At 46.1% G+C, this 14981-nt stretch overlaps 2 protein-coding genes across 24 annotated transcripts in view; one reads left to right on the forward strand and one right to left on the reverse strand.

Moving 5' to 3' along the window:
* Positions 1-11765, forward strand: part of LOC116430001 (uncharacterized) — a 120058-nt gene extending 108293 nt beyond the window's left edge. For all 23 annotated transcript variants that reach the window (XM_076374268.1, XM_076374270.1, XM_076374273.1 and 20 more), the window contains one exon: positions 298-11765. In XM_076374268.1, coding sequence (XP_076230383.1) covers positions 298-720 — 423 coding nt within the window. In that variant the 3' untranslated portion in view covers positions 721-11765. The remainder of the gene's footprint in view (positions 1-297) is intronic.
* A 1283-nt stretch (positions 11766-13048) lies between these two features.
* On the reverse strand, positions 13049-14265 carry Polr3G (RNA polymerase III subunit G). Its single transcript, XM_031983476.2, has 2 exons — positions 14115-14265; positions 13049-13987 (listed from the first exon to the last, which is right to left on the reverse strand). The coding sequence occupies exon 2, from the start codon at positions 13926-13928 to the stop codon at positions 13275-13277; it is 654 nt and encodes a 217-aa protein (XP_031839336.1). The 5' UTR covers positions 13929-13987; positions 14115-14265; the 3' UTR covers positions 13049-13274.
* Positions 14266-14981: the final 716 nt, after the last annotated feature.

A 14981-nucleotide genomic window follows, 5' to 3' on the forward strand; every position in this document is an offset into this window, starting at 1 on the left:
GTTACGGAATTCTTAATCGAGCCTTCGATAGCAATAGCTTATTAGAGGACTATTGTTCAAAGCACAAGTAGCTGAAGTTAATTCAACGCAGTCTCTTACAAACTTGATCTACCCATGCGCGTTTCATTGAGAAAGGAGGCTGATATAACATTTGAGAATTTGATATTTTATAAAATCGTGTGATATAAATGGCAGAGAAATATATGACACGAACTTACTGGACGACCTAATCTATCCATGAGATATTGAACAATTCACGAACAAAGGAACCTCGAGTAAAACAATCTATAATTTCAGGAGCCAGGCGGAGCAGACGATTCGAAGTCGGAGTCAAGGGCGGATCCATCGATAAAGCCAGTGGCGGGTACGAATCTGCGTTGCTTGGAGGATCCTGGCTACGAGTACGAGAGAAAGAAGGACGCGACCCAGGCGACGACGACCGCGACGATGACGACACCCTCGTCGTCGACGGCCCCCTCGCAACCGGCCGGCTACCGCATCCTAGAAGCGGAATCTCCTCAGTCAGCGACCGGCACCGGAACAAGCGGAACCAGCGGCGGCGGTGGTGGCCCAATGGCGAGCACCGGCGGCTACCACGTTCTCGAAGCACCCACAGTAGTCCCGGGCTCGGCGCAGCGTTCCGCGGCGAGCGAGGTGCTGGAGAAGGCGCGAAACCGCTTCGACAAGTTCTGGGGGAAAGGCAGCGGATCCGAGAACTAGAGCGGCAGCTCGCGCGGGGAAACTAGCAGTGACGTCCTCGAGAGACCGTAGCGCCGGGAATGGAGATTAGAGGGAAAGGATGAAAGCGAGAGAAAGTAGATCGATAGAGGAAGGAAGAGACGAACGTAGGAACGGGTGAAGAATAATACGAGGGAAGATGAAGAATCCGAGGTTCCTGTGCAAGCTCCTTTCGTGGTTCGTCTGCTCGTCCCTGATCCGGTGGAATTTTCTGTATTCTCCCGTCGGGGACGAGATTCTCGCTGGCTTCTCTCCTCCCCGTCCTTGCCCTGCGTCGCGTCCGTCGTTCTTCGAGGCAACGTGTGATCAAACAGGAGCAACGAGGTTTCAGCGTTCCGGAGAAAGTAAAGCGCGCGAAGAGGAAGACGAAGAGGATCGTTGAAGCGATGAAGAAGCATCTTTCGCTCGCGGATAAGTTGTTGAAAGAGAAAGGAATGGAGACGGAAGGAGAAAGAGAGAGAGAGAGCTTCTAGGGCCGCTTCGATGCGCTTTTCAATGGATTATCACCTCCGGCCGAAAGAGAGGAGAATGAAGGTCTAGAGGATTGAGATTATTCCATCGACGTGTAGGTGGAGGAGGACGGAGACACGTGGTGCGTGGCAGGCGACGCAGGGTCACCTCTCGAAGAGGTGCAGCTTTGAACAGAGCATTTAGATGAAAGTTGCTGGAGGAACGTCGTTCGTAGAGTAAACGTGATTGGACGTGTATCTTTCGGGAATGGCTAATTGGTCAGAGTAATTGAAAACACCCGTTCAGCGCATTCCTCGGATGGTCACACGTGAATAATGAAACGAAGAAAGTTATCGAATCCGATGAAGCTGAAAGTTTTTCGCGAGAGCGAAGGAGGCACGAGGAAAGTCTTGTCGCTGCGACGCGTGGGTAGAACAAGGATACCGGTCCACTGTACACGGAGGAATTGCCACGCAGGGAGGGGAAGACGGAGAAACAGGCAGGCAAGCAAAGAAACGGAGAAGGGAGACACGTAGAAGAGGGACGCCATGCGATAAATACATAGAGAGGAAAATGAGACACGCACCTAGACGAACACACGCGAGTCAGTAACGTTTCTAGGATATTCAAATGATCTCGAGGGATCCGCCGTAGTTAAGCCCGAATTCTTTTTCCATTGATTAAAAAAAGAAAATAAAAAAGAAAAACGAGACGAAGGAGGGAAACGAGGGGAAAAACAAGTGTCGAGGAAGATCGGTGAGAAAGAGAGGGAGAGCGTGATAGAGAGCGAGAGTCTGCGTAAGTGTGCGCATGTATGCGTGTGCGTGTGCGTGTGTGCGAGGGAGGAGGCAGAGATGAATTAGAGGACACCGCGAAGCAGAGCGCGTCGAATCGCGCGGAAACAAGGTACGGCTTGTATGCTATAAATACGAAAAGGTAAAATAAAATAGGGAAGGATGAAAAATAGCCTTCAGCCGCTTCGTGCGTTTTATATAAGTCTATATTACGGAAAACAATTATACACTGTGTACACCGTATGTACGTAATACGTTATCGGTATCGCACTCGCGGGTTTACGCGGAGCGACGCCGTCGACGGTCCCGCGATCGGTGCTGACGGGACAATCGCCGGGTGAAAAATGTAGATTAGAAAGGGACATCGCGGGGATACGATGGAAAGGAAGACGTAGAGACGAGGCGGCTTCGCGGGATCGTCGACGGCACCGCGAGGAGATTCGTTTCTTTCGATGTTCGCCGGTACAGGGACTGAAAATCGTTCCTTTTCCGGGCCTCGAACATTCCCGGAGATCGAGGGATGCTTAACCCCTTCTTCTGTAGTATCGAGTTAGACTCTTGATGAAAATTCTCAATTGAACTCGACAAGATTAAATGTTATTTGTATAGTTTTTATGTAAATGAAATGTTTACTTGTCTGTTATCGATCTTTAACCTTTGGAGTATACGTGGATAGAGCAAGCATCAAATTCTTTCCTTTTTCTACGAAATTGTTAACGATAGAGTAGTTCTATTAAGGATAGTTGCGAAGGAAATATTAGGATAAGGGGTTAAGATACCACGAAGACGCCTAGTTTCGAGGGAGCGAGAGAAAAGTGAAGGAATCGCCGCGTTTCATTACATTTTGTTACGCGAGAACGTTAAAATGAGTTGGATTACGAAGTAACGAAGAACTGATTTCTTTTTAGGGGAATTGTTTGAATTATTATCTTGGGGTATTTCATGTGAGAGGGATGCATTATATTTTTTAATAGTTTTTAATCTTGTTAGAATCTTTCAAAGCTCGGTGTCTTCTGAATTCGAATGAACTCGATCGGTATTTGAATTTTTACATTTCGCTTATTCAATGTTGAATAATATTCTCAAACACTTCCTCCACTTCGTCATCGATGAGTAATCAATGAACAATCATTCGGCGTTAGTTTCACTACTCTCAGCAAAAGTAGCCACGCCTGATCAAAAGAAACAATATTCTCGATGCGCAGCGATCGCGTTAATTATTCGTGTATCTCGGGAATGTTCATGAGGCGTCGGTATCTTTCCTCGAACAAACCGGCGGACCGGAACACCAGCCGTGGCAGCAGCAAAGCGGAACGAATTACTGTAGTGAGGCGTAGTGTTTGGTTTTTTCACAACGTGACGCGATCGTAGGCCGCGAAGGAACCGACACGGGAACCGGAAGCGGAAAAAACCGGGATAACGATCGGTCCGCCTCCCTTCGGCTGTTACGGCCGAGCTGGAAAGCGGAAATGTACGACAACGAACGCGACGCGATCAACGACCGGAACTGGTGCTAGTCTGCGACGGAAGTCTCGCACAGAGGATGACGAAAGAGTCGTTCGCGTGCTGTCGAGGAAGTGGGGATTGAAATTGTTAGAAGGAAACGCGGCGAAGCGACCCGAAAGTCGTCGTGTGCTTAGATCCTTAATGAATCGCGGGGCCGCGTGAATTATTAGACTCGAGTTATTGAACCGTGGAAAGTATTAAATTTTGATGTTCTAAAATCTTCAAATTATCAACTGTTGGACCGTGAAATCTGTTAATTTTGTTCAAAGTTTTTACTAGTACTATTTATGTATTTACTTTGTCGCAACAGTCCGCGCTATCCGCGTTAATATACGTAAAATTAATTCGCGTTTCTTCGTTAGAATTTGTCCAAATTCCGGCTAAGCAATGTCAACATTCAATCGTTGCGACACGTACGGTGACTATCGAGTTTGAAAGTCTAATAATTCACGCTACTCCGTATAATGGTCGTTGATAGGAGCATGCGAAAAGATGGCGGGAGCGCCGAGTCGCTGCTCTCCGGCCGACAAAATGGCGGCGCTCACCGGCCCGATCGTAGCGCCAGCGGAGGAGGCGGACGCGAAACAAAAAAGAAAGAACAAAAGAAGATAAAGAAGAAGAGTTATGGAGATCCTTGGCGAGGACCTTGGACACAGGAGGCCGTTGTTCCTGGCAGAGGACGGGAAAGAAGAGAACGTTGACGAAAGAACCGAGGCCGACGGAGCTTTTTCTCTCTTTCACGCGCGCATTTTTGGTACACACCGGTACACCACACTCCATCCAGATCCACGTCCAAGAGTCAACCAACCGTAGTGAAGCAGTTATTAACGATAACGATTAACGATAAAACGATAAAACGATAAAACGATAAAACTCTACTAATTAAAAGCGAAAAAAAAAGTGGAACATCGCTGAGGGAGTAAAGAGTAACAAAAAAAAGCAACAAAACATACGAAGAAAAAGGCGAAAAAAAAGAAAATACCGGGAAAAAAAAAGATGAAGAAAACGAGGAAAAGAAAAGAATACGAAGGAGAATAGATCACGAAAGGACACGTGAATCACGAGATGGGAACGACTGACGAGGGACTCGACGATATTGCGTACACCGGATCGCGGAGAATCGCAGGGATTCGGTTGAACGAAAGATAGTGACTCATTTTCGAGACGCATCGTGCTGCTGGGCCCGAGGATGACCGATCGATGACAACGGCGATCCTGAGAACTTGATATTTACGCTCTCTTCCTAGATTTTTCGATCCGAATCGCATTCCTCGAGCAACAAAAAGAAGGAAGAAACAGAGAAATCGACGCGACTTCGAGCGTCTCGATCGAAACTCCTTCGTTAACCTACGTTCCTACGTCTCCCGGACGTTCGATCTCCTTTTCCCTTTCTCGAAACGGTGAACACAAGCCCGACAATCGAGAAAACGAACACGAAGGGATCGAAAATGTTCGTCGCTTGAATTGAGCATCGATCGGTCTGTCGGGCGATTCGATTCGTGAAACGAACGAGACAGGACTGGCTGTATATCCCGAGCTTTCTTCTTCCTTCTACTTCTGTTTCGTACCACCCCACTCGCTCCCCCATTAATTCGACCCCCGTGTTCCCCCTTTTCCGACTAGAAACGCGACGAAAATAAAACGGATAGGTCCCGCTTACACCGATCTGTTTGATTCGCGTCGGAGGCAAAACGCCGGATGGAGGGACAGTGAGAGAGAAGCGATCGGAGGAGTCTGTTTAGCTTTAATTCGATGTGTAGTTTTATCGTCACTTACACACACGCATACACACACACATACACACACTGCGCGTTGCCGGGCGGATTTTCGTGTGGCCTCTGGACAGCGATTTCCGGTTTTTACCGTTAGAAACACGGTCGCTGAAGATTGATCGGTTTTCTATATCGGTTCGACCATTGCACGATCGATTTCGAAAACGGATATCGATTCGAAGAAACCGAAGATCCGCTTTGGCAGCCTCGGTGCATTTGAAGATAACGATGCAGCTTGCTTGCGTTGCAATTCGGTAGTTACTATGATTTCATCGCGCGAGGAGAAGAGCTTCTGCTTATTTATTTATTTATTTATTTACTTATTTCTGTAGATATTTATTTATTTATTTATTATTTATTTACTAACCCCTTGCCCTATAGTAACGAGCGAGACTCGTGATTTCCATATTGATTTCACAAAAATCGATGTTCCTCGTTGCACACGGATCGATAGACTATCTATTTTCAATATTTCACCTTCAAAGTTAATACGCGCTTACAGCAAATGAAACGTTTCCTCGCATTTCCCGCAAATCATTGGGTACTAAAGTTAGTCTTGCTCGGTCGCGAAGGAAATCGTACGGCAAGGGGTTAACGAAGCACGGAGCTTCGACGAAGGGTACACGAAAGGTGAATGACGGATCGATGGAACGAATACGATTCGGTTTGGAAATTAGTTCACCGCGTGATCGTTAGCTTCAATGTACACACAGAGTCGGTGGATCTGTACTCGAGGCGGTCAGTGAAATCGGCCGAGAATTATAAATCCGCCGACACTTTCCCGGGCGAACACGGAACACGATTTTCGTTTTAGCGAGCGCGTAACGAGTATCGAAGGCTGTTTTCAACGCGTTTACCGCGCCCTCCGCTCCCTGGTAAACGCGACCTATTGTGATAAGTGTTGAATTATTATTGCGTTCCACGCAAAACAGGAGCAACGAAATTGTTGCGAGAGTTTCAGAGATTATCCGCGGAACGGCAGCCTCGGGTTCGGCGATCGGCGAGCCGACCGGTCCGCGCTCGCCGGCCCGGCCGTTCCGCGAGTCTACAACGTTGTCGCGCGAATTGTTATCAACGGACTGCGGATTCATTTGCATTGTTTGTAATATAGGCCAGCGGTTCCCAGCTTACTTCGCCAACAGCTTTGTAAACGATTTTTACCTCTGCCCTTAGGGAATATCGATCGCCTTTCGGAATTTCATTCGAGGAAACGTCCCGCGCACCTTCGAAACCATTCACCGGGGTAGAAACGTTCTCGAAGAGAACCAGGATTTTCGAGGAAACTGTTTTGGGAACTCCTGGTGCGGTCGATCGGTCGAACACGCGCGACGAGGATTTGGAAATCGGAAACTACAGAGACTATTAAAAAGAATGTACGGATTTTTGAAGATCGCTTCGTTTCGATGATCGTTGTACGGCTTGTTCTGTTCTGATCGCATCGCGCACGCTAGACCGATCGATCGCTCGAATTCCCGTTCGATGTATGGATACACGAATAAAATCGCAACACCAAGGAAACTTCAACGGAACGGGAATTTGAGATATTCGCGAGAAGCGCGCTCGTTAGATCTCTCGGACGCCAGCGATTATCGTTCACCTTTTAACTGGTTGATTTTGCAGCGTGGACACTCGCGGAAGTGGAAATACAAGAATTCTTTGGATTATTCGTTAGTCTGTTAACTGGTTGAACGTTCAAGTGCGGAAACTCGCGAGCGCAAAAGTACGGGAATCGTTTATTGAGGGAAATCTGGAACGAAGTACCGAGCGATCGGAATGAAACTCGAACGACGCGTTAATTCGTTGTTTCCGGTTAACGGGTCAACGGATATTCGCATGGACGAGCAACGCGGAACATCAGAGAACACGAGAGATCGTTGTTGGTCGAGGTTCGGTTCGATATTTTCTTGGCGTTGGAGTTTTATCGCGCGCAACGGCACCGGCGTTCGAAAGTTTCACGCGCAGCGACTGTGATACATTCCACGGACAACGTGCGAGAGGAGCACGCCGCGAACGGTGTTCACCTGAACATTCCGCAGTCTGATTATTAAATCTCGACGTTAACCACGATGATTATTGCGAGCCACGATCAGCGAGCGCGATCGTGGCGATCGTTGACCGGCGTATGTTTGATTGTTGGCCGTGACACGGTTAGGGGTAGTGTTGTAAAACGCTCGAGTCCTCGAACCTCGAGGCTTAACTCTCAAAATTCAGCTTCGAACTCGTTGTACATCCAAAACTGAGCGTCGAAGGCATAGAATTCTACAAAGTTTCGAGTCTCCAATGCTTAACGAAAACTCGAGCCACTTGATGCAATACTATCACTGCATTGAAAGTTTCAAAGTTAAAGTTCAATCTTCGGCGCGTCCGAAGTTCATATATTTGCGGTGTTATTATAACAATTGGTGACTCGAATCTTCGGGCACAAAGACTCGAAGATTGAAGGCTTCAGCTTAAGGCTCGAATCGGGGCTGCAGTTTGCAAGACACGAGGCTCGGGACTCATTTTTACAACACTAGTTAGGGGAGAGCCTTGCGTGCGCCATTGATTCGACGTATTTGCCGATCGTTCGAATCGATTTCCCATGATTTGTTTGTTTTATCGTTGATCGACGGAGGGGGCCGAGAACGGATAGCCCGGAGATGGGCGGCGAGGATCAAGAATTCCGAGGGAAGAACGAATCTTCAGGATCTTAACCCGTTCAATTTTAAATTTTTACCCTTCCTGATCGAGAACTTGTTCATCCCTTGCCACACGATGTCTATTTCATTCGCATTTTATAAAGACGATCTACTGGATTTAATAAAATATTTTAACCATGAAGATTGCTACTGAAACAAATTCACGAACGTGCTAAGCATTGATCTCTTGCCATTCGAGTAATTCAATTGTTTCCTCGCAACTTAAAAGAATGAAACGACACTTCGCTTTAATTCGTCTTGTTAAATTTTCCTGAATGTTATCGCAGAGATTCCGTTCCCTTTGAAAAGAATCGCGCCCATCTCCGCCCAACGGAAACACGTTTCAAGAGAACGTAAGTAGGCAGGTTCGGCGTAGGAACAGCTTGGTGTAAGCGACGAAGCGGAAGCCGAGAGTCCGACGGAAGCACCTCGCAGAAGCTTACACTGCCCAGCCGAATTTCGAAGCTGATTCCAGCTGTGATTTCCAGGAACGTCGTCACCGGGGAAACGCGAAACCGTGCGAGAACAATGTTTTCCTTTTTCTTTGTGCGAACGACTTAGACTCGCGCGCGTGCGTTCCTGTTTCCGAGAAACCGAAAAGAGCAGAAAACAAACAGAGAAACGAAACGAACAAAGAAACGGAGAACCCGACGACGAACCTGTCGCGAGCGTCGCATCGATTTCGACGGTATTCATCGACGATCGGATACTTTGCGACGCGTTCCTCAGATCCTACGCGTTTCGTCGGAATTTTCACGCGTTCCTCGCCGATAATCATAAACGCATCCCTTTCTCTCATTATAATAATTCGGACGAATTCGCTTCAATAACGATTTACAAGAATATACGATCGGTTTTCCACTCGAAATACATCCAAACTGAGTCGCGTTCGAGATAATGAAGACAATCGCTCCTTGGACACAGATATTCACGAGATCTGCCAACGATTTCACCCGTTACACCTTAAACTCTATTATTCCTATTATCAAATAACAGAATCTGCATTCGGAGAATTAAAACTGAATCTCGAACTTGTACCGCAATGCTCCGAATGAAATGAAAGCTTCGAACGGAGCGCGTTCGATGAAATTTGTTGTTTCGGCGACGACGAGTGCACTTTGGAACGGTTTGATCGCGAGAAAGGATGAAATACTCGATCGAAATCGATGCGTAGCGTTCGAGCGAGGTTCCTCGAGGGGAACAATCGACAGAGACGCAGAGAGGAAAGGCTTGGAAAGGATGGAACCGCGCTTCGAACGTTTCCCCGAACCCTTCGGACACCCGGCAGCGAGCCGATCACGATTTCCTCGCAGCGTTTTCCAGCGTTTCCTTCTCGAAACCGCTGTCGTCTATCCACCCGTTCGCGTTCCAAGCCTTTTTCTCGTCCAATCAATCGGATCGATCGCAGAGTGTCGATCCAGTCGCCGGGTGAAGTTGCGGAGACACCATCGAGAGAGCAACGGGCCTTAAACGAGCCGCTCGTTCGCCAAATCGGTCAACTCCGCCGAATGGAAGGTAGACAAATATGAAATTAACTGGAATCCCGAGACGTCGAAGGAGAGGAGTCGATCGTTTTGGAGCACGAACGGCCGAGATAAAAAGAAAACTAACAGAAAATCGAAGGAAAAAAAACGAAGAAGGAAAGGGCGTGTCAGATCCGAGAACGTGCTGGACACGTTCAACGAGCGGCGTTTTCTGTTCGTCGATTCGAGAGTCCCACGCGGAAAGATCGCAACCCCCGAGCTCGATTAATCGATTAATTCGCTGAAGTATAATTGACTAATTACTGTACACTCAGTTGATAAAATTCATTCGTTCATTCATTCGGATTTGAGCTGAGTTAACCCCTCGCCTTATGTCGTGCGACACTCGTGAGATTTCGAACAGAACTGAGTAAACTCGAGTGTCGCTCTGTTCTTTTCAGTCGAAATTCGATATTATTCGTGTAAGTCGATCGTTATGGTTTAAAGTAAACGTGGGCATTTGACGAGATCAAAATTCCTGTTCTTTTCTAATGAATTAAAAGATAGTTCCAACGAGTGCACTTACGGAAGAGATCACAGGGCAACGGGTCAAACTCGATAACTCGATCTTTCCGAACACGCGAAACGATCGCTACGCGATTTCGATGTTTCTTTCCCCTCGCGGCGTCGTTTGTTTCATTGTTTGCATATGTTTTATCGATCGTCGATTCACACAAGCCTCGGACACGATCGGTCGAGCCGCGTTTCGTCGATCAGACCACGCATTCTTACGCGAGCACAAACTTCTATTGATTTAGGAGATTTTGTAACTGTTCATTTACACGTTTATTCTTATCCTACATTCCACTGTCGCTTTATGCAGTATTTGTACCGTGTTTCAATGAAATTGCGTGTGTTCCTATTAGGCAGTAACGTAGATAAGTTCGGTCGCAGGTACGAGCAAGCTCCGATTTCGAAGGTTTAATTGGCTGACGGAGAACAAGCGTAAAATTGAAAGCATTGTTATTTCACTGTTCCGCGCTGCTAATGACACGAACGGATGTTCGGTGTGACGAAACTGGTAACAAGAAAGGATGTTCAATATATCCGAACGCATTTATATTACGTACCAATACGTTCGACGCTTAAAATTCGCGGTCTGGTCGAACGGCACACGAAATCTTACGCGAAAAACAGTGGCAACACGGTTCGAAATAATCGGAATTTTGTAAAAATGACTTTTCAGTTTGATTGAATTGCCGGACAGGTCGGAGGGGATCGTTTCTCGTGTCTCTCGCGACGAAACCGGAAAATCGACCGACACACACCGAGTGGGACTAATTTGTTCGGGGTTTCGCCTGTATTCTCGCCTCAGTCTTTAATGCCTACTTATACATAGATAGGTCGTGCTATATTAAATTGCGACGATTATATACAAAGTATATATACACAAATATATCTATATACATTATACGTAAGGTATATTATTGAAGGAACGACGGCGGCCGGAGTGAAACTGACTCGTTCGAACAACGACGGTTATTAAACGGGGCGAAACGAACGAAGAGAGGGATGAAGAGACGAAAAGAGGGTTGTTGGGGTTAGGGAGTGGGACGTGTCGAAGGGGGCAGAGGTTATTGAGTTGGACGGACAGTTCGTGATTCATTCGAAATCGGTAGACCGCGAGTCTTCGTAGAAATTCGAGTTTTTCCAGATTTTTGCTAAGGAAACCTTTAGATTTTTCATGATACAAATTTCAGATGTTTAATCATAATTTTCGATAATTAACGGAGAACAGTGATTACAATAGGAAATTGTCTTTCCACGGTTACTCGTTGAAACGATGTTTCCCTGAACTTTTCGGTTACGTCCGATTATTAAATTGCTACGCGACCATCGCGAATTATTTACACTAACTTTCCGTTCAACCTAATATATTTCGGTGGATCCAGATCGTGGATCGAGATACTATCGACGAGGCAGCGTGACCAGATTATTATCCAGCTTTGATACAACGAAACGCCGGTGGGGGAACGATCGTCTCGTAGAAACGTTCTTTTTCGAAGCGATCCGCGGGTTCGTCGGTGAGAGTCCTCGTGACCGGAAACAGGCGTATTCTATCGTGTTTCGTGGAGAACGAGGGTCGAGCGACCGGCGATCGAGAAGAGGAATCGCGCGACGAGACGAGTCGTTCCCTCGAATGAAACTTCAACCGCACGTAGCTTTCGCCGCCAAACGTTGTGCGTTCGATCGAAATCACTTTTCCACGTGGCTCTGTACACTTTTACCCGACGATCCGCCGATTTCATTATCCTGGATTTGTAATATAATAAATTAAAAACAATAAAGCAGAAAAACAACCCATATTGGTGAGTGAATGGAAACCAATCCTGTCGAACGATAGACGATAGTAATTTCATCATTTTCCATCGTTGGACACGAGAACATTCATAATTGGCATAGAACACTTCAACGCATCCTTCCTCCATTTCCCTGACCACCAACTGATTCTATCGCCATCATTCTTCCTTCAAACGTGCGTTTAATCTCCCGATGAAGCAAATCAGCGTAAAAGCTACGCGCGAAATTTCTCACTCCAAGGCAAATCGTTACGAATCTGGGATAATGAAATTCATCGATCGCAAGGAGAAGCGTGTAGAGTCGTACGGAGATTGGTATACTACTTAAAGAAACGATATGCGCGTGAAAAGAAAAGATATATCTGTATTTTATTCTTTTTCTTGTCGATTGCAAATGCAACTGTCATGATACGTTTAATGGCAAAGCTGTAGAACCGTACAACGTTCAGAAGCTGCGATTCAAATTTCAACCGAGAACTCGACATTTCGTTCGCGACCGAACCGATTCTTCGATTAACGGTGTCCGAGAAATCGAGCCTGAGTGGTCAACTTGAAAGTAAACAGATTAAAGATCATCGGTCGCTCGCTCGATTCGCGAATTTTCGTTTCCGCGCGGCGCGTTTCGATCGGGAAAGCCGGGAACGGCGAGGAAAAGGCGAATCGATCCGGGACTGGAAATTTCAGGGGGAACCGACTTCTTCTTTCGCGAGACGAGCTTTTCTTTTCTCTTTGCCGTGAATCCCTCGGCCGCGCTCCGCGAACGATGCACAACCGATCGCGGGTTCGAATGGCGAACGTGAAACGGGTGGAAAACGACCGAAGAAAAGGGAGCATCACCGAAGAGGACGACCAAGAGCGAAGAGGAGACACGAGAAGAACGAAGACGAAGAGCAACGGGTTTGCATTCGAGAACCAACCGCCATCATCGCGAGCGTACACGTAAGCATTACGTGGCACTACGGTACTTTTGCGCATCCCCTTTCTCGTCCAGATGTTGCGTTTTTACTCTCCGATTGCATCGTAGAGGAAGGATCATTTATTACAAATAATTGCAGATTATTATGGCTATTATATATATATTATATATATTATATATATAAATATATATATATATTATATATTAGAGATTGAAATACTCGTAATAAAGAACACGCCGACGCTTCCTGTGACCCTGGGCTCTTAATTGATTTCGTTGAATCATCCTTCATCGATGTCGACGCGTTTCGTCGTTCGATGCCAGTTTCACCTGTGGATCGCTAGACGGGGATGGATGTTAAGGAGTCGTCATTGTTTAAAACGTTTATATATAATTTATTGTCTGTACACGCGATCAAGAGCTCGGTAAAAGAAGAAAACAAAAAAACACGCAGAAAACCGTAGGGAGAGAATGTGAGAGAGGTAGAGAGAGTATATGTACATTGCTGTGCAGTGCTCAACTAGGCAGCTTGTTAAGTATCCTAGTCAGGTGATCGAGAACCGAAAGGGATTTCCGATTCTTATAAAAAATTACATGTTAATAAATAGGTCCATCGTCTAAGTTATCGTCTTCATCGTCGTAACCCTCTCCGTTGTCGAAGTAATTGTTCACGTAATCCGTTCCTTCGTCCATCTCCTCGTCCTGCTCCTCCTCTTCCTCCTCAACTTGCTCCTCCTCCTCCTTCTCCTCGGCATCCTCCTCCTCTTTCTCCTCTTCCTCCGCATCGCTTCGCTGAGACGTCTCCTTCTTCTCCAGCTCCAGCAGTTTGGTTTCAACGTCTACATTCTTCGATTTCTTTTTACCCTTCGACTGACTCGGCCCCTTGCGTTTCTTTGGTTGAGGCTTTAATTCTGCGGGCATTCTACTCCAGTCGTACCAACTTTCGTAGCTCCTTTTGTCTGTTATTAGATCCTGATACCTGTCCGAGTACCTTTCTATATCTTTTTTAACCACCAATGGCAGAACATTGTTCGGGGAATCCTTCATGTACTCCGCATACTCTCTCTTCAATTCCAATAAGTAACTCATCTCGTTGGTCATAGTCAGAGGCCATGCTTTGTGCTCCAATGGTGGATACTTTGGCGGTGGCTGTAGAACTGGCGGTGGAAGAGCTTCTCCTTTGGAAAACCCCAGCTGGTCTGCGCTAATGGACATAGTGGGCTTGCCCCTACCTCTGCCACGGCTAGCCATTGTGCTTTATTTTATCTCCCGATAATAAAGGCAGATGAATCAACTTGAATGCTTATAATCTGAATGAATAAATGATATTGTTTACAATGATTGATCAATTGTTAATGCAACTATTAATGTTACAAACATATGAACAACAATCATGACAAGTATTACCCGTCATTGCTCTAGGACAAATTGGTTTACCTCAGGCTTCCTGCGCCACGAGTTCTTTATCTTCGTTTTTAATAAGCTCTTCTTCTTTAGCTGCGAATGCTTCCTTATCGTAAATTACTTTAATAACCAAGGAACAGGACGGACATGCGGCGTCTTCCTCGCCAGCGGCCAGCTCTGCTTTCGATATTTGAAACTGATCACCGCAAGGACATGGATAGTAATACACTTCCTCGTCCTCGTCGTATTCGAAATCTTCGATTTCCACTTCGTCGTGATACACGGTCATAATTCCAAATTCACAAGCACACTTTTCTTTCGTGCCGAAAGGTTATTATAGGTTAGGAAAGCATGGTCTTCCATTCGTATTGAACACACGTTACTGATACGCGCGTAGCCTTTCATTGGTGAAGCCACCTATGAATGAATCTTCGAACCAGAAGATTCACACTTTGCTGTCTAACAGTTCAACCATTTCACTATGAATGGCGCCACGGTCACTTTACGTGAACACCCACATTAGCAACATTTGTCTACCAGTTTCAGAATTTTGCCACGGATGGTGCTACCAGTCAAAAGCGATGTTTGGAAGCAGATAATTCTTACCATTTATGCTATCCACAGAACGGCATGAATTATTATTATAGCGAAAAGATTGTATACTATACTCAAATGAAAAAAGAAATTTCCTACAGCTGATCGGTGTATTGTTTATTAAACTTAAGGCTAATTTAAAAGAGACTCCTATTTTAAACTATATATGGTGGTTGCTGCGAACGAGACTCTGAGAGGTGGATGGAAACTGAATTCCATTAAAGCTTTAATCTTATCGAAAGTAAATTGTTAGGAAGAACTTTGTACTAGATGCATTAAATGCAATTTTTGCACAGCTTTCGTGTC

This window comes from Nomia melanderi, chromosome 2 (assembly GCF_051020985.1).
Source record: "Nomia melanderi isolate GNS246 chromosome 2, iyNomMela1, whole genome shotgun sequence".
Lineage (NCBI taxonomy): Eukaryota > Metazoa > Arthropoda > Insecta > Hymenoptera > Halictidae > Nomia > Nomia melanderi.

Excerpts from the sequence above, each read along its gene's own strand:
- Polr3G (XM_031983476.2), bottom strand. The coding sequence starts at position 13,928 with ATGGCTAGCCGTGGCAGAGGTAGGGGCAAGCCCACTATGTCCATTAGC.